The 20,516-nt window shown below is 38.4% G+C and overlaps 1 protein-coding gene across 3 annotated transcripts in view; it reads left to right on the top strand.

Moving 5' to 3' along the window:
• SLC7A3 (solute carrier family 7 member 3) overlaps positions 1-19,513 on the top strand; it is a 61,728-nt gene extending 42,215 nt beyond the window's left edge. For all 3 annotated transcript variants that reach the window (XM_053699078.1, XM_053699079.1, XM_053699080.1), the window contains exons 8-12: positions 653-755; positions 1,031-1,236; positions 12,133-12,299; positions 12,462-12,570; positions 18,827-19,513. In XM_053699078.1, the coding sequence (XP_053555053.1) occupies positions 653-755; positions 1,031-1,236; positions 12,133-12,299; positions 12,462-12,570; positions 18,827-18,963 (722 nt within the window). In that variant the 3' untranslated portion in view covers positions 18,964-19,513. The remainder of the gene's footprint in view (positions 1-652; positions 756-1,030; positions 1,237-12,132; positions 12,300-12,461; positions 12,571-18,826) is intronic.
• The last annotated feature ends 1,003 nt before the right edge of the window (positions 19,514-20,516 follow it).

The following is a 20,516-nucleotide window of genomic DNA, read 5'->3' as shown; positions in this document are numbered from 1 at the left end:
AATAGTATTAATCAAAGAGTTTTCCCTTTCAGGCTATAAAGTTTGTTAGATTTATCTGTTTATGAGGTAGGTTTCCCATGTTGATATAATTTCTTCATACCAGTCCACTCTATTCTGTTATAAGTAGTAAAGTTCCTCTAATCGCACAGACTGATACTTTTTTGGATCCACATTTCCAGTATGGGGGTCTTTAGTTTTCTCATTTTTGGCTATTAGGAATTTAATGCTAGTGGACATTAAGAATTTTTTTTTTTTTTAGGAATGTCTTGTATTTAATTTTGGGTGGTTTATTTAGAAGCCATATCATAGGGTCGAGTGTAAATTGGATGTCAAGGATATGTTCTATTTCAGATATTGCAGATCTCCATAGGTTTTGAATTGACGTAAACCACCACAACATGTGAGCCATGCCACAATTTACATGGCCACAGCGCCAACATGTGTTTTTAGCTTTATGGAATAAGACTTGGCTGATATCTTATTCTGTAGCAACACAAAAGAAATGTTTTGTAATTAGGCTTTTTACTTTCTCTTAAAAATTGCAATTCATGTCCCTTTAAGCATTTTTGCTCTTTAGGCTGTAATACTGTGCTACTTAATAGACACATATGCTTGCGCACACACAGATATTAATGGGCATATTTTATTCCAGCTATCATGGCATTCCTATTTGAGCTGAAGGATCTTGTGGATTTGATGTCTATTGGAACCTTGCTGGCATACTCTCTGGTGGCAGTGTGTGTACTCATCCTCAGGCAAGTAATAAAGATGGCTAGTAGCAGCTTTAGCTTATACTCTTACATCTAGCAGTCTGTTTTATTTGTATGTATATATATATATATATCAGTGCAAGTAAGAGCACTTCTTTTTACTTTATTTCCTGTTGGGACCATATCAAGTCAAAGATCAGCATCATATAGTGTTTCATATTTATACTTGTATTGCTTTTGCTAGGTTACATGTTTATTGTATTTAGATAATTAAATATATCCATTTATTTAAAGTCTCCATTAACCTGTTTACTGTACAGATACCAGCCAGATGTGATGAGTTCTAGCTGCAAGGATACAGAAATGGTGAAATTAAATGAACCTGAAACTGAGAAAGTGGCTGTGGAGCGCCAGGATGTTCCTTCACATGAAAACCCATTCAACTTCAGGCACCTGCTGTTTCCAAATAAGAGCTGTCCTACAAAAACTTCAGGCCTTATTGTGTATGGCTGTGTGTCTGTAATCTGTAAGTATCAGGCCCACAAGATAGCTGCTGTTGTATGATTTTATTACAAGGACAGAGACTCCTATTTTGCTATTATTTTTACTTTTACTGCTCAGACAGCATTTGAAAGTTTACATAACAAATAAAAATGAACAGATAAAACATTGAATGCATAAACAGAACAAATATGAACAGATATGCACAATATTAACCAATCAGATTAGTCCTGAGACCATATAATGTTCATACTGAATAAACTCCTCTTTTCTCTTTGCTGCTCAGAGAGTTAAATATTCAATAAAACTTAAGATTAAGTTTGTATTAGTTTGTTAATCAATACAGGTAAGAATATACCACTATAGGCCTAATAGATCTGTGTGATTACTCTCCAGTTTTACTACCTGACGGTTTAAAATAATATTAAATGGGATAGTATGGGTAGACTTGATGGTCCTTTTTGGTTCTTATCTACCGTCAAATTCTATGTTTCTAGTAAATAGTTTGAGGTTGTAATATAAAATATTTTTTACTAGGGACGGAAAACACCTTGTAATTACAAGACTTTTCTGTTCTGTTGCAGTAGAATAACACATCAGCCAAGTCTTAAAGTGCCATAAAACATTTTGAGTTATGTCCATATTCTAAAAGGGTCAACTGAGATAACAGTGTGTGAAAAAAAAGCTTATAGGTATTTTAATAAAATTTTTAAAAAATCTGCAATTGAAGCTTGCTCCACGCCCCTTATCGGTGTCTTACTCCAAACCCTGAGATATCATGTAACAAAGTGTGCATGTGAGGATAATTACCTATGCAAGTAAGGGGGGCTGAAGAGGAACATCAGATACTGCTATTGTTTGTTGCCAAGAGGCTAGCTTATTTCCATGGGGATAATGTCACATGCTTAGGGAAAACTTCAGCATTATATTGTGCACTGCTTTACTTAGGTGTCATGTGACTGTGCCCCCTACCATGCATGTGCACAAGTGCATTTAACCATAGCTATGGCTTGTATAGCACCTTCCATATATGGAAATGTCCAGGGGGAAGCTTTCTGCAAACAAAACTATGCCTAAATTAAAGGGGTAAATGAGGGTTAAAAAAGAAACCACTTTGCAGGTAAGCTTTGGCTGCATTATATAATCAGAAACGTATGTTAGTTCATACTGTTTTATGTCCCTTTAATATTTTTAAAGCATTAATTTCTATAATTATTTTTCTGTAGCCAAACTCCACCCACCATTTTGCCTTATTTGGAGGAGCCAGTCTGGGCTTTACCCTGCAGATAACAAGACCTAGTCGGTACTTATCCTAGTATAAAGTGCTTTGCTTTGCAGTTATCCGTTTATGGAACGGTGTACTCTAATATTTCTTTCCTAAGATATGGTGAGTCCACGGCATCATCAATTACTAGTGGGAATATCACTCCTGGCCAGCACAGAGCACCAAAGCAAAGCTGTTATATGTCACTTTCCTTACCCATAACCCCCAGTAATTCTCTTTGCCTTCAGTGCAAGGAGGAGGTGAAGTTTTTGGTGTCTGAAGAAAAATTTCTCTTCAATCAAGATTTTATTATTTTAAAGCCAGAGTAGGTTTACTCTGATCTTTCCTTTCAAGATTGGGTCTAGCTGTACTCCATGTTAGTCTCTTCAGCAGGGCAGTGGCGGCTTTTAAGCAGTGGGGAACTTGTAAGGTGGGCCTTGCTGTGTTTTCCTCACATATTTGCTGCCCATGGTATAGAAAGCCAGAGTAGGTTTACTCTGATTGTTTCTTTTTCTACAGGTCTATGTGAGGAGTGGCGTCCTCTCACACTGTGTAGGCTGTCCTGCCGGATGGCTAGACTACAGGTAAGTGCCTTTTCGTCTTCTGGGGCTGGGAAACTGGCACTTAAAGGGTTAAGAAGCCTCTCTGCATCTTTAGGTGGGACATTATATCCTTTGGAAGGATGTTTTAGGCAGGTTGCAGGCACTTTTTGTGAGTAAGAGACTAGGGATTCATACTTTTATGTGTAAAGTATTCCCTGAATTTATTGTGACTCTATTGTGTTGGCTCTTTAGGGGTTAATTGCTTTCCTTCTTTCAGCAACGGCTTGATAGCTCAGACAGGTATTTTTATAAGTGAATGATTCTTTGGGTGAATCTTATGTGCTTTTTTAACCGATGCGTCCTACACCATATACTCCTATCGGAGGAGTCTGGTGTTTAATAGTGCGCTCTGTTTTTTAAACGATAGAGCCAGCACCATTATGGGACTTTTTATTTAAGGGCTCATGCACTTCATAGGAGAGGAGGCATTTGCAATATTTTGTTTGCTTGTATCGGCTAACAGATGAGGTGCAAAGTTAGTTATAGCTTTGCGCTTCATTTCTGTGCAGTGCTTATGTTCCGCCTCCTTCCTTGTATGGCGGAAAAGTGCCATTTTCAGTTCTCACTGAGCAAGTCAGGTGACCATGCCTCCTTTCTTCTCTCTTAGATCGGAGCAATGTTGCTATAGGTTTAGCATCTTCAGTGGACTTCGGAATGCAGACTGCCTCTGATATGCTTCTTATATTTTTAGAAGGTATTTTCCTTGTTATATATTGTGTCGTAGAAGACACGTTTTTTTGGATGGCTAATACTGTTTGGTTTTTTTTGTTTGTTCTTTTTGTTTTTTTACTAGATGAAGCTGACATCTACTATACAGTCTCCATAGAAGAGTATTAACATTTTATTTGAAGTTATATTGAGCCTAAAAACTTTTTCATTCTAGTTGGGACAAGATCCTGGAACAGAGGCTTGTTCCTATAAAGTCTCATACCTTTTCTGTCTGATATATAAGTGCTACATGCCTGGACATGGGTGTCTCGGTGTGTTTTTTTTTTTTATATATAGAGCCTGTGGCACAATTTGTTTAACATCTATAATTATGCAGCACAGAATTGTATACTATTAATCTCTGAGTCAATGTCTCTTAGGATGATACTGTTTAGGCAATGCCAGAGTTTTCCCCGTTTAAGTCCCAAGCCTCAATGGCGTCACATGCAGTGCCCTGCGGTTCCTCTCAATCTCCTGGAGGAGTTATTTGCCTGCAGAATTGCTTTATCTGTTTTTCCTATACTTTAGGGAATTCACAAGAAGAAGTGAGGTTTCTGTCCTATCTGCTGCTACACAGGTTGCCCTCCCTCATAAGTGGGGGTTATGGGTACTGATGAGGATACGTCGGTAGACTCTGAGGGTGAAATCTCAGATTCAGACGGTATAATTCCTTCATCTGAAGTAGTGTCTTTTTTAGTTTTAAGCCTGAACACCTTTTGCGTATTAACGAAGGTTTGGCTACCTTGGAGCGACTCCGATTCGTCTGTTGTAAACCTTAAAGATTCTAGTAAACTTTATAAGTACTAGGATTCCACTGTGGAAGTTTTTCCCGTTCCATACCGTGGTAGGAGGTTTTTTCACAGAAATGGGAAAAGTTAGGGTTTCCTCTTTTCCCGTCTCCTGTCTTTAAGAAAGATGTTTCCTGTTGCTGTCTCCATTAAATATTATTATTATTATAATTAGGGTATTTCTACTATGGCTTAGAGAACTACGATTCCTAGAGAGGATAGCTGTTGTTTTCAGGTTAAATGGATTAAGCTGGAGGCTTACATGGAAGTTTGTATTACCACGGTGTCGAGTGCGGCATCTTATTGGTGCGATGCCTTGTCTTATTCCAATTTGGTAGAGACTCCTTTGGAAAAGATCCAGTACAGAATTAAGGCTCTTGAGCTAGCTAATTCTTTTATTTCTGATGCTACCATAGAGGTTTTTGAGCCGGGAGACAAGATATCTAGCTTCGCTGTGCTAGTCTGAATTTTTCCTCTGAATCCAAGTTTCTGGTGATTCTGTACAAGGGTAAGACCTTGTTTGGTCCTGATCTGACAGGAATAGTTCTGATATTACGGGTAGAAAAGGGTGTTTTCTATCACAAGACTTAAAGGAGTTTGCCCAATCCAGGATCGGTCCAAGTGGGGGGTTGAGTATCTCTGTCTTCAAACATGGATACGTGATGTCCCAGATAGGCTGTGGACATAATATCTCGAGGTTACTACATAGTAGTCATTCCTTCCCTCCGACAGGTTCCTTCCTTCAATTTTATCTGCAAACCAGATAACCGTGAGGTATTTTTGTAGTGCGTTTAGCATTTCCCTTGATAGCCTCCGTTCTTGTAAGGGAACAGGGTCTAGGATTTTATTCATTCCTGTTTGTGGTTTTTCGTCTTATGGTAGATCTAAAGTGTCTCAATAAGCTGTCTCGGGGAACCGTTCCTCAAATGGAATCCAGTGGTTCAATTCTTCCCTTGTTTTAGGAGGGTCAGATCATGGTGACCATAGACCTGGAGGACGGGTATTTTCAAGTTCCTGAGTTTGACCTTTCTGTCAAACACTTTCAGTTTGTAGCTCTTCCCTTTTGGTCTTGCCATGCCTTTCAGAGATCCTGGACATCATAATGGTCCAGGTGCCATCTTTTCAACAAACAAACTCTCATATAGAGATCTTGTTATCTTTCTTAATTTCCACGGATGGAAGTGATTCTGCAATTAAGTTCCCTTGTTTCAGCTACATGGGTAGTTTTTAGGGCCATATTAGTTTCCCTATAGCTGTAAATATTTTTGACAGAGATTAGAAAATAGAGGATTATTTCCTCTTGCCTCTTTCGGCACTTTACGGTTTGATCCTTCATTGGGTAATTGGTCTGATGTTTGCTTCATTGGACATCATCCATTTGCTTGATTCCATCTGAGAGTCTGCTGTTATTATGCATGTTCAGATAGTGGAGTGGGGATCTTGTGGCTCTGTCCCGGAGGATAGATCTAGATCTGTCGATTTTAAGATTTTTCTCTGTGGATCAGAGAGGAGAATTAGAAGCGCTCGCTTTGCTTGCGAGAGGTAGTGGGATCGTTGACCTCATTCTTCAGAATTGTCTGGGGAACATCTGTCTCGGGGCACATGCTTCCAGAGACCTTCCTGAGTAATAGTAAGGAGATTGAATGCTTAGTTCTGTCTAAGCCACGGTCACTAGCCTGTTGGGTTGGTGACTAGGGACTTAGGAGGAGTCTGCTCTCCCCATAATTATCTTGGAGTGGAGAGCGATCTTCAATGCTCTGATGGCTTGGCTTTAGTTGTCTTAACTGTTTTTTCAGGTTCTAGTTGAACAATTTCATCTCAGTGGTTTACATTAACCACCTGGGAGGAATCTGGAGTTCCTTCGCCAGGGTTGTTTGGTGGGCAGATGCTCACATTTGTTTATTCACTATTCACATTTCAGGAGTGAATGCCGGGAGCGGACTTCTTGAGCAGTCGATGTTTCATCCCGGGGAGTGGGCACTTCTCCCGGAGATGTTCTCCAGGTTAACCCTCAAATGGGGGTGCTGGAGTTGGAGATGGCAGTACGCCAAGCTTCCAAGTTATGTTAAAGGTCAAGAGATCAGCAGGCTGCTCTGTTAAATACCCTGACAGGACATCCCTGTTATTCTCCTTCCACGAGTCATTGCTTGTATCAAATGGAAGTGAGCATTGGTATTTTAATAGTTCCTTCATAGTCTTGCAGGGCCTGGTATTAAAGAACTATCGGAGATGTATTTCTTCCACTTTGGTAGTTGTTCTTGAGGAAGGATCTTCTTTTTCAGGGTCCATTCTTTCATCCAACTTTCGTTTTCTCTGAAGCTTTCTGCTTGGAGATTGACCGCTTAGTTCTGTCTAAGCGTGGTTTTTCTTAGTCGGTCATTGAGATTATGATACAGGCTCGTAAGCCTATTACTGGTAATTTTTACCATTAGGTATGGCGTAAATTTCCTGATTGGTGTGTATCCCAGAACTACTCTTTGAAGTAGGGTCAGGATTCCTGGGGGTTTTGTCTTTTCTCCGGGAAGGGCTGGAGCATAGTTTGTCAGTCAGTTTTTCTGAAGGATCAGATTTCTGCGTTATCCTTTTTTACACAGGCGACTGGTTGATGTGCCACACGTGTAATCTTTTTGTCAGGCCCTGGTTAGTTTCAGGCCTGTCTTTAAGTCTGTTGCTCCTCTTGGAGTTTTAACCTTGGTTTTAAGGTTTTGCAGCAGGCTTAGTTTGAGCAATAGCATTCCATGGATTTAAAAAAAAAAATTTTTTGGAAGTTTTCTGTTTTTGCCATATCTTCTGTTAGAAGAGTTTAGGTATTCTTGGTTTTGCAGTGTGATTTGCTTTATCTTTTATTGGATAAGGCGTTTTTTTATCCTAAGTGGAAATATTGTCTGGGAATTTGTTGTTCCCCCTCTGTGTCCTCATTCATATCTCTTGAGGAACGTGTGTGCACAATTTAGATGTTGTGCGTACTTATTATTTCTTCTGTTTTCTCTGTAACAGAAAGCTACTGCTACTTCTCTTTTCTCTGGTTGGGAAGTTTGCTTTTCAGACTGCAGGGCTGCAGTCTTCTGAGAGAGTTATGGCTCATTTTTTGAGGGCTGTCTCTTCTTCCTAGGCCTTCAAAAATGAAGCTTTTGTGGAACAGATTTGCAAGGCTTCAACTTGGTCTTCCTTACATACTTTTTTCAAATTTTATAAATTTGATCCTTTTGCTTCGGCTTAGGCTTCTTTTGGGAGAAAGGTTTTTCAAGTGATGGTGCCTTCTGTTTTGGTTACTTGTCTTGTCCCTCCCTAATCATCTGTGTCCTCTAGCTTGGTTATTGGTTCCCACTAGTAATTGATGATGCCGTGGACTCACCATATCTTAGGAAAGAAAACATAATTTATGCTTACCTGATGTATTTATTTCCGGATATGGTGAGTCCACGGCCCCACCCTTTTATTTTAAGACAGTTATTTTTTTACTAACACCTCAGGCACCTCTACACCTTTTGTGTTATCCTTTTCTTTTTTTTTTTTTCATTTGCCTTTGGCTGAATGACTGGGGGTTATGGGTAAGAGAAGTGACATACATAGCAGCTTTGCTGTGGTGCTCTTGGCCGCCTCCTGCTGGCCAGGAGTGATATTCCCACTAGTAATTGATGATGCCGTGGACTCACCATATCTGGAAATACATTTATCAGGTAAGCATAAATTATGTTTTTCTCATTTGGAATAAGCTGATTTTGCCTATTGTATCCCCACCTATACTGAAAATCTATGTACTTTTGGTAAAAACTGATATGTTAATTAAGTAAACGTAAAAAGAAACAGATTGTATTAACTTTTTTTTCCTTTTTCCAAATGAGCACATTAAGGGTAATCAATTTTACACTACACTGTCTCTTTAAAGCCATTTAGGGAAATAAATGTAGCAAGGTTAGCTTTGAGAAAGTAGCAGGGTGCATTTCAAGTTGTGAGAATTAGAAAATCCTCAGTTTTGATAGTAGAGTTAACCCCTTGAGTGCTAACGATGGCTCTGAGCCGTCACAAGTTTTCTCACTCGGGTGCTAAAGACGGCTCAGAGCCGTCGCAAGCCCTCGCCCACCTTGAGGGCAATCTGGGGGCTCCCACCTACTCCCACCCTGGCAATCTGGCCTGAATAGTGAGAGGTAACGGCAGGGCTTCACTTTTCGCGCGGTGTCGTCATGCGCAGTGACAAAATAACGTCACTGTGCAACTTTATGTAAAAATGGACAATATAGGGAGATGGGGGCATGCTGCTTAGATGCCTGTATCTCAGGCATCTAGCAGCTACAGACCCACAAGACCACCCACCGTTGGAAAGTTAAGTTATATTGCAAAGTTGGTTAATTACACATAACTAAAAATTTTATATAAAAATCTCTAGGTGTTCACTGTTCCTTTAACCTTGCTATATTCTAATATTCTCAGGCCTAGATTTGCCTAGAGAGGCTCCTAACGCTGGTTTTAGGCTACCTCCGGTATTTGGAGTCACTCAAAAAAGGGTCTAACGCTCACTTTTCAGCTGCGACTTTTCCGTACCGCAGATCCCCTTACGTAAATTGCGTATCCTATCTTTTCAATGGGATTTTTCTAACTCCGGTATTTAGAGTCGTGTCTGAAGTGAGCGTTAGAAATCTAACGACAAAACTCCAGCCGCAGAAAAAAGTCAGTAGTTAAGAGCTTTCTGGGCTAACGCCGGTTCATAAAGCTCTTAACTACTGTACTCTAAAGTACACTAACACCCATAAACTACCTATGTACCCCTAAACCGAGGTCCCCCCACATCGCCGCAACTCCGGTATTTAGAGTCGTGTCTGAAGTGAGCATTAGAAATCTAACGCCAAAACTCCAGCCGCAGAAAAAAGTCAGTAGTTAAGAGCTTTCTGGGCTAACGCCGGTTCATAAAGCTCTTAACTACTGTACTCTAAAGTACACTAACACCCATAAACTACCTATGTACCCCTAAACCGAGGTCCCCCCACATCGCCGCAACTCGATTAAATTTTTTTAACCCCTAATCTGCCGACCGCCACCTACGTTATCCTTATGTACCCCTAATCTGCTGCCCCTAACACCGCCGACCCCTATATTATATTTATTAACCCCCTAATCTGCCCCCCACAACGTCGCCGCCAGCTACCTACACTTATTAACCCCTAATCTGCCGTCCGCACGCCGCCGCTACTTACGTTATCCTTATGTACCCCTAATCTGCTGCCCCTAACATCGCCGACCCCTATATTATATTTATTAACCCCTAACCTGCCCCCCTCAACGTCGCCTCCACCTGCCTACACTTATTAACCCCTAATCTGCCGAGCGGATCTCACCGCTACTATAATAAAGTTATTAACCCCTAATCCGCCTCACTCCCGCCTCAATAACCCTATAATAAATAGTATTAACCCCTAATCTGCCCTCCCTAACATCGCCAACACCTAACTTCAATTATTAACCCCTAATCTGCCGACTGGAGCTCACCGCTATTCTAATAAATGTATTAACCCCTAAAGCTAAGTCTAACCCTAACACTAACACCCCCCTAAGTTAAATATAATTTTAATCTAACGAAATTAATTAACTTTTATTAAATACATTATTCCTATTTAAAGCTAAATACTTACCTGTAAAATAAATCCTAATATAGCTACAACATAAATTATAATTATATTATAGCTATTTTAGGATTAATATTTATTTTACAGGTAACTTTGTATTTATTTTAACCAGGTACAATAGCTATTAAATAGTTAAGAACTATTTAATAGCTAAAATAGTTAAAATAATTACAAATTTACCTGTAAAATAAATCCTAACCTAAGTTACAATTAAACCTAACACTACACTATCAATAAATTAATTAAATAAAATACCTACAATTACCTACAATTAAACCTAACACTACACTATCAATAAATAAATTAAATACAATACCTACAAATAACTACAATGAAATAAACTAACTAAAGTACAAAAAATAAAAAAGAACTAAGTTACAAAAAATAAAAAAATATTTACAAACATAAGAAAAAGATTACAACAATTTTAAACTAATTACACCTACTCTAAGCCCCCTAATAAAATAACAAAGCCCCCCAAAATAAAAAAATGCCCTACCCTATTCTAAATTACTAAAGTTCAAAGCTCTTTTACCTTACCAGCCCTGAACAGGACCCTTTGCGGGGCATGCTCCAAGAAGTTCAGCTCTTTTGCCTGTAAAAAAAACATACAATACCCCCCCCCCCCCCAACATTACAACCCACCACCCACATACCCCAAATCTAACCCAAACCCCCCTTAAATAAACCTAACACTAAGCCCCTGAAGATCATCCTACCTTGTCTTCACCATACCAGGTTCACCGATCCGTCCTGGCTCCAAAATCTTCATCCAACCCAAGCGGGGGCTGACGATCCATCTTCCGGCGGCTGAAGAGGTCCAGAAGAGGCTCCAAAGTCTTCATCCTATCCGGGAAGAAGAGTAGATCCGGACCGGCAACCATCATCTTCCAAGCGGCATCTTCTATCTTCATCCGATGAGGACCGGCTCCATCCTGAAGACCTCCACCGCGGACCCATCTTAATCTGGCGACGTCCAACTGAAGAATGACGGTTCCTTTAAGGGACGTCATCCAAGATGGCGTCCCTCGAATTCCGATTGGCTGATAGGATTCTATCAGCCAATCGGAATTAAGGTAGGAATAGCCAATAGAATGCGAGCTCAATCTGATTGGCTGATTGGATCAGCCAATCGGATTGAACTTGATTCTAATTGGCTGATTCCATCAGCCAATCAGAATATTCCTACCTTGAACGCGGCTTTTTTGCAGGTGTTAGGGTTTTTTTCAGCTCAAACAGCCCCATTGTTTCCTATGGGGGAATCGTGCACGAGCACGTTTTTGAGGCTGGCCGCGTCCGTAAGCAACTCTGGTATCGAGAGTTGAAGCTGCGTTAAATATGCTCTACGCTCCTTTTTTGGAGCCTAACGCAGCCTTTATGTGGACTCTCAATACCAGAGTTATTTTTATGGTGCGGCCAGAAAAAAGCCGGCGTTAGCTACGCGGGTCCTTACCGACAAAACTCTAAATCTAGCCGTTAGTTTGTTTGCACACTTTAGTGACTTTAATAGCTGTCACTAATTGTCTTTTGCAGAAGAGAATCAATGAGGGAACATGGTGGCATCCATTATTTTATAGACACTAAATCTAAATCCATATTGTTTTCAGTTTTTAAACAACTAATTATAATTTATAAGAATGCATCTCTATATTCTTCTCATAGTAATATTTGCTTCAAATTCATCATTCTAGCAAACATTTATTGCTTCTTTAATCAGCAAATTAAAAGATGTAGATTAAGTTGAACCATGTTAGCTCCTCTTATGTAATCTACAAGTTAAAGTAAAATCCTCTTCGACCTTGGTTATACAGTTGACTTCAAGAAGTCAATCTTCAGGGGAAAACTGATTCCATGTCTTATAATAAATATTGCTGCTTAACACCTCTATTGCTGGTATCTGTCTTATAACAATTCTCTTGCTCTTGTCTTTTCTTTCAGCTGTTTTGTTCATCTTGCTATGTTTGCTCCTTGCCAAGAAGATAGATGACCTTCTCAATGGAAGCTCCGTTTGGATCACATTGTGTGTCATTTTGGCTTCGCTCTCTGCAGTGATTACATTGGTAATCTGGAGGCAGCCTGAAAGCAAAGCACATCTTTCATTTAAGGTGAGTATTCTTCACACAAGCACCGTTTAAGAACAAATATATCTCCAGCCTGAGGATTGTATTGGTTTTTAAATTGTGTGCCACAAAAAATGGTGATCCTGTATGAAATGTGTGGTGCAAGGCATTTTCCTTATTAACACTATTTGCTGTTCTATGTACTAGGTACCAGCCCTGCCATTGCTGCCCCTCTTCAGCGTATTTGTCAACCTGTTTCTCATGATGCAACTAGACAATGGAACCTGGGCTCGATTTGGTGTTTGGATGCTAATTGGTAACTAATACTTTATTTTTAACTAGTTTATGCACTTGCACATTCTCTTTCTGTTTTGTTTGTATTGCAATCATTATAATATTTTGATATTATATATATATTTATATATATATATATATATATATATATATATATAAAATCACATACATACTCATGCACACCTATCTACTATCCTTCGTTGATAGTAGTAGGAGTACTGTCTATCTGAAAGTGAACAGTAAGTCCTTAAAGATATAGTAAACACCTACACCTTGTAATTTATAAGATTTTTCTGCAGCATACCAGTAAACCGATAGAGGGTGAGTTTAAAAATGTTTAGAATGCATTAACACCTTTTTATGCTGCAGTTATTTTAAAAACCTCACACCATTTGTCTTTTTGAAGTCAATCCGGCTTTAATACTGGAGTTCACACTGCTGTAGAACAGTGTGTTTCTTGCTATCTGTAGCCATTTAGTGTCAGATACAGAGCAAGGTTAGACTTGTGAATCCTGATGTGTGCTCTTCTAGTTGTCAGAATTGGGGGAAATGCTACATTTTTATACTTAAAGGGATGTTTTACTCTTAAATTGTCTCCCCTTTAATGTAACAGAGGGTTTTTGGCATATTGGTCCCACAGTGAATGTTCCTTTAGTAGATTGTGATACATTTTTCCTCTACATATGAAGAAGACCTGTGAGGTCTTGAAAGCTTATGGAAAGAAAAGAAAAAAAACCTTAATTTTGTTGGTTCATGAAAGTGTATCACAATCTACTAAAGTAACATCTCGTTTCTTGTATTAGTGGTTTTGACTGCAGGAATGTAATTAATTGTTTGCAAACAACTCTTACCTTTTATTTGCTACTTAACAATAGCTACTTTTGCCTTTTGTATCCTCACCTATCCTGAAAATATAAGTAACAAACATTTTCTCTGTAGAAAAGCTATGTAAAGAGAAGACAATAGCACTAATTAACCTCCCAGTAGGGAGTATGGAGAAGATATTTTGTATGTGAAGTAGCTGCTTGTGCTTATTCAATCCCCTCTAAGCCATAATTAGCATTTCAATACCTAACATAAATAACTAACATTAGCATATCTGCTTTACTTGCTGGCTCAGTTCATTATTACAGGCTCTGGTCTAGTAGCGGGAGCGAGCTACATTCATTTTAATGGCGCAAATGGGCACACTGTGACTAGACAGTGTTGCCGCGATGCACTGTGTAAAAACCAGACCCGCTCAGTAGAGCAAGGAGCGGCGTTCTGGTAAAATGAACTTTTACATAAAAAATTTCTGCAATACTTTAATGTATACATCTGCCGGTAAGCTAATGTTATATAATTCTGCAATATGTGCAGAATTATATAACATTAGTTTGTAAGTTTACTGCCTCTTTAATGAGAAACAATTTTGAAAAATTATTTTGAATGCAGAAATAAACATGAAGGAACAATTTGCAATTTTAAACAACTTTTTTGTATTGCTTCGGTTATTACATTTGCTTCTTTCTTTTGGTATCCTTTGTTGAAACGTAGGCTCACAAGCATAAAGGCACTACTGGGACCTAGCTGAACACATCTTGTGAGCCAATGACAAGAGGGAATATATGTGCAGCCACCAATCACTAGCTAGCTCCTAGTAATGTATTGTTTTTCCTAAGCCTTCTGTTGTTTAACAAAGGATACCAAGAGAATGGAAAAAATAATAGACGTAAATTAGAAAGTTGTTCTAAAATTGCATGCTCTAGCAGCCTAGCTAAATAATCATGGTTTAATTTTTACTTTATTGTACCTTTTAAAAATACAGGAAAAGGTGTGAAAGTGTATAGCACAGTTGTTAACATAATGAAACAGAATATATTAAAATCTCAATGTTTAGGGGGGTAGTTATCAAGCCGTCAACCTCAAATACGCTGGAATTCCGCAGCGTATTTGTGGCAAGGCTGATTCGCCTTAGTTATCAAAGGCTACAGACCGGTAAAAGTAGAATTTTGTGACGTAATCTTTGATCCGCCGGACTCCGTCCGACACAGATCGATTCTTACGTCACTCCAGATGTTCCGCACACAAGTACGGCACAATCTCACTACTTTTGCTAGTTATCAAAAAACTAGCAGGTACGCTCGGCACTTTTACGGCCCAGCGTACCTGGTTTTCAAACCGCCACCCCTGGAGGCGGCGGATCCCATAGGAATCAATGGGAGTCTGACCATAGCGAAAGTACAAGTTCGCTGCTGACAGACATCCCATTGATTTCTATGGGAGCTGTCTACACCTAACACCCTAACATGTACCCCGAGTCTAAACACCTCTAATCTGTCCCACACCGCCGCAACTAAATAAAATGATTAACCCCTAAACCGCCGCTCCCTGACCCTGCCGCAACCTATATTAAATTTATTAACCCCTATCCTACCCCCCCCCCCTACACCGTCGCCACCTATAATAAATGTATTAACCCCTATCCTGCCCCCCACTACACCGCCGCCACTGTAATAAAATTATTAACCCCTAAACCTAAGTCTAACACTAACCCTAACACCCCCCTAACTTAAATATTAATTAAATAAATCTAAATAATATTTCTATTATTAACTAAGTTAATCCTATTTAAAACTAAATACTTACCTATAAAATAAACCCTAATATAGCTACAATATAAATAATAATTATATTGTAGCTATGTTAGGATTTATTTTTATTTTACAGATACCTTTCAATTTATTTTAACTAGGTACAATAGCTATTAAATAGTTATTAACTATTTAATAGCTTACCTAGCTAAAATAAAGAGAAATGTACCTGTAAACTAAAAACTAACCTAAGTTACAATTACACCTAACACTACACTATCATTAAATAAATTATTCCTATTTAAAACTAAATACTTACCTGTAAAATAAACCCTAAGATAGCTGCAATGTAATTAATAATTACATTGTAGCTATCTTAGGATTTATATTTATTTTACAGGTAACTTTGTGTTTATTTTAGCTAGTTAGAATAGTTATTAAATAGTTATTAACTATTTAATAACTACCTAGCTAAAAGAAATACAAAATTACCTGTAAAATAAATCCTAACCTAAGTTACAATTAAACCTAACACTACACTATCATTAAATAAATTAAATAAACTACCTACAAATAACTACAATTAAATACAATTACATAAACTAACTAAAGTACAAAAAATAAAAAAAGCTAAGTTACAAAAAATAAAAAAAATAAGTTACAAACATTTAAAAAAATATTACAACAATTTTAAGCTACTTACACCTAATCTAAGCCCCCTAATAAAATAACAAACCCCCCCAAAATAAAAAAATGCCCTACCCTATTCTACATTAAAAAAGTTCAAAGCTCTTTTACCTTACCAGCCCTTAAAAGGGCCTTTTGTGGGGGCATGCCCCAAAGAGTTCAGCTCTTTTGCCTGTAAAAGAAAAATACAACCCCCCCCCCCCCAACATTAAAACCCACCACCCACATACCCCTAATCTAACCCAAACCCCCCTTAAAATAACTTAACACTAATCCCCTGAAGATCATCCTACCTTTAGTTGTCTTCACTCAGCCGAGCCACCGATGGAACTGAAGAGGACATCCGGACCGGCAGAAGTGATCATCCAAGGGGCGCTGAAGAAATGATCCATCCGATGAAGTGATCCTCCAAGCGGTGCTGAAGAAATCTTCCATCCGGGCGAGGTCATCTTCGAAGCCGGGTCCTGAATCTTCATCCCGCCGACGCGGAACATCCTTCTTTCCCGACGGACTACCGACGAATGAAGGCTCCTTTAAGGGACGTCATCCAAGATGGCGTCCCTTCAATTCCGACCAGCCAATAGAATGCGAGCTCAATCTGATTGGCTGATTGGATCAGCCAATCGGATTGAACTTGAATCTGATTGGCTGATTCCATCAGCCAATCAGATTTTTCCTACCTTAATTCCGATTGGCTGATAGAATCCTATCAGCCAATCGGAATTGAAGGGACGCCATCTTGGATGACGTCCCTTAAAGGAGCCTTCATTCGTCGGTAGTCCGTCGGGAAAGAAGGATGCTCCGCATCGGCGGGATGAAGATTCAGGACCCGGCTTCGAAGATGACCTCGCCCGGATAGAAGACTTCTTCAGCGCCTCTTGGAAGATGACCTCGTCCGGATGGAAGATTTCTTCAGCGCCGCTTGGAGGATCACTTCATCGGATGGAAGATTTCTTCAGCACCCCTTGGATGATCACTTCTGCCAGTCCGGATGTCCTCTTCAGTTCCATCGGTGGCTCGGCTGAGTGAAGACAACTAAAGGTAGGATGATCTTCAGGGGATTAGTGTTAGGTTATTTTAAGGGGGGTTTGGGTTAGATTAGGGGTATGTGGGTGGTGGGTTTTAATGTTGGGGGGGGTTGTATTTTTCTTTTACAGGCAAAAGAGCTGAACTCTATGGGGCATGCCCCCACAAAAGGCCCTTTTAAGGGCTGGTAAGGTAAAAGAGCTTTGAACTTTTTTAATGTAGAATAGGGTAGGGCATTTTTTTATTTTGGGGGGGGTTTGTTATTTTATTAGGGGGCTTAGATTAGGTGTAAGTAGCTTAAAATTGTTGTAATATTTTTTTAAATGTTTGTAACTTATTTTTTTTATTTTTTGTAACTTAGCTTTTTTATTTTTTGTACTTTAGTTAGTTTATGTAATTGTATTTAATTGTAGTTATTTGTAGGTAGTTTATTTAATTTATTTAATGATAGTGTAGTGTTAGGTTTAATTGTAACTTAGGTTAGGATTTATTTTACAGGTAATTTTGTATTTCTTTTAGCTAGGTAGTTATTAAATAGTTAATAACTATTTAATAACTATTCTAGCTAGCTAAAATAAATACAAAGTTACCTGTAAAATAAATATAAATCCTAAGATAGCTACAATGTAATTATTAATTACATTGCAGCTATCTTAGGGTTTATTTTACAGGTAAGTATTTAGTTTTAAATAGGAATAATTTATTTAAGTGTAGTGTAGTGTTAGGTGTAATTGTAACTTAGGTTAGTTTTTAGTTTACAGGTACATTTCTCTTTATTTTAGCTAGGTAAGCTATTAAATAGTTAATAACTATTTAATAGCTATTGTACCTAGTTAAAATAAATTGAAAGATGCCTGTAAAATAAAAATAAATCCTAACATAGCTACAATATAATTATTTATATTGTAGCTATATTAGGGTTTATTTTATAGGTAAGTATTTAGTTATAAATAGGATTAACTTAGTTTATAATAGAAATATGATTTAGATTTATTTAATTAATATTTAAGTTAGGGGGGTGTTAGGGTTAGTGTTAGACTTAGGTTTAGGGGTTAATAATTTTATTACAGTGGCGGCGGTGTAGTGGGGGGCAGGATAGGGGTTAATAAATGTATTATAGGTGGCGACGGTGTAGGGGGGGGGCAGGATAGGGGTTAATAAATGTAATATAGTTTGCGGCGGGTTCAGGGAGCGGCGGTTTAGGGGTTAAACTATTTGCGGCGAGGTGCGGGATCAGCAGGATAGGGGTTAATAACTTTATTATAGAGGGCGACGGTATAAGGGGGGCAGGATAGGGGTTACTAGGTATAATGTAGGTGGCAGCGGTGTCCGGGAGCGGCGGTTTAGGGGTTAATACATTTATAAGACTTGCGGCAGGGTCTAGGAGCGGCGGTTTAGGGGTTAATACATTTATTATAGTTGCGGCGGGGTCTAGGAGCGGCGGTTTAGGGGTTAGTAACTTTATTTAGTTGCGGGGGGCGCCGGTATAGGGGGTAGAACAGTGTAGTTTAGTGTGAATGCTTAGTGACAGGCTAGCAAGAAAGCTGTCAAACAGCCGAAGAGCAGTGAGATCGGATGTGTGATAACTCTCACAGTCCGCTGCTCATAGCCCCGCGGCTTTTTGACAGCTTTATTTGATAACTTAGGCGTATTTTTTCAGGTTCGCGTCGGCGAAGGTAGGCGAGCTTAGGCGGGCGTATTGGGCCGGCGAAGGCAGGAAAGTTGACACGTTGATAACTACCCCCCTTAGTCTCCATTGTACAGACTTGCACTGCCTTCATAGTTTTAACATATCCTCATGTTTACTATTTAAAACAATATTTTTAAGATTTAGTTTCATATGTCAGAATTTATTTATTTATTTAGTTATTTTTGTTGTAATATAGAACCTAATTCTGAATATATGATTTTATCTTAACAAGTGTATGTGCAGCCATACCTCTGTGTCTTATTGAATGCATTTTAATATCATTTATAAATATTGTATTTCAGGCTTTGCTATCTACTTCATTTATGGAATACGAAACAGCACAGAGGAACAGGTCTCTAGAGAGAATGGTGCTGAAAAGGCCAAACTCCACATGTTAGCCAGTTCAGAATCCAGGAACCATTCAAGCAGTGTGTGTTGACCAAATTTACTCGCTCTTATGTATATTTAAGTATGAATGGTTGGTGAGCTAGAAAACGACTGAAGTGAATTAGCAAGGTATCTATAAGATACTCTAGAAGTGCTTAAATTGACATTTGTTTTTCTCTTTTTGTATGAAGTTCCTTGTGTTGCTTTGTTTTGTTTTTTAAATTGTATTTAAAGTTTTAGGCTCCATTATGGAGATAAAAGATGTGTTACTGTTAGACCTGTCTTTTTTGTTTTCTTTTTTACCCCTTTAAAGGACTTTTTAAGCATTTGATTATTTTTTTAGAAATATTTTTTGTTTCTAAGAAAATATTGTTAACAAGTTTTTGGGGAGGAGAAACCTTTAATTTAAGTATATAGATACTTTTGTGTATTTAATATCTTCAGATTTACATCATGTAATGTATTTATTTTTTGTATTGATACTGCCATGTGTTAATATTTGTATAGATGGGTATTGTTTTTTTATACATTTTAGAATATTAATGTACAACATTTTCATTGTGAATTATTTTATATAATAAAGTTCAATGTCCATTTTTGTATTCTGGAGTTTGTTTCTTGGCATTATACATTTTGATTAATGCTTCTCAAAAAATAGATGTGTGCAGCATGAGATAAGGTATAAAAAGGACCACTATACAATAACACTTATTTTCACAAAAGCATTACATTTTTATCTCTTATTTGCCAACCCACACCTGTACCATGTGACAGACATAAGCCAATCACAGACTAGTTTGCATATATCCTATGAGCTTTTAATGGGTTTTTCTCTTGTTAAGTGTATCCAGTCCACGGATCATCCATTACTTATGGAATATATTCTCCTTCCCAACAGGAAGTTGCAAGAGTCCACCCACAGCAAAGCTGCTATATAGCTCCTCCCCTAACTGCCATATTCAGTCATTCTCTTGCAAGCCTCAACATAGATAGGAGGTCGTGAGAGTCTGTGGTGATTTATACTTAGTTTATTCTTCAATCAAAAGTTTGTTATTTTTAAATGGCACCGGAGTGTGCTGTTTATCTCAGGCAGTATTTGGAAGAAGAATCTGCCTGCGTTTTTCTATGATCTTAGCAGACGTAACTGAGATCCATTTGCTGTTCTCACACATTCTGAGGAGTGAGGTACTTCAGAGGGGGAATGGCGTGCAGGTTTTCCTGCAGATAAGGTATGTGCAGTAAAATATTTTTCTAGGAATGGAATTGACTAAGAAAATACTGCTGATACCGAAGTAATGTAAGTAAAGCCTTAAATGCAGCGATAGCGACTGGTATCAGGCTTATTAATAGAGATACATACTCTTATAAAAATGTGTTTTAAAACGTTTGCTGGCATGTTTAATCGTTTTTTAACGTACATTGGTGATAACACTGTAATGTTGGTATAGCCTTAAATGCAGTAAAAGCGACTGGTATCAGGGCTTATTAATAGAGATACATACTCTTGTAAAAATGTGTTTTAAAATGTTTGCTGGCATGTTTAATCGTTTTTTAACATATGTTTAGTGATAAAACTTATTGGGGCCTAAGTTTTTTCCACATGGC

Source organism: Bombina bombina, chromosome 1 (assembly GCF_027579735.1).
Source record: "Bombina bombina isolate aBomBom1 chromosome 1, aBomBom1.pri, whole genome shotgun sequence".
Taxonomy (NCBI): Eukaryota; Metazoa; Chordata; class Amphibia; order Anura; family Bombinatoridae; genus Bombina; species Bombina bombina.
This window is presented reverse-complemented; position numbering and strand designations above follow the sequence as displayed.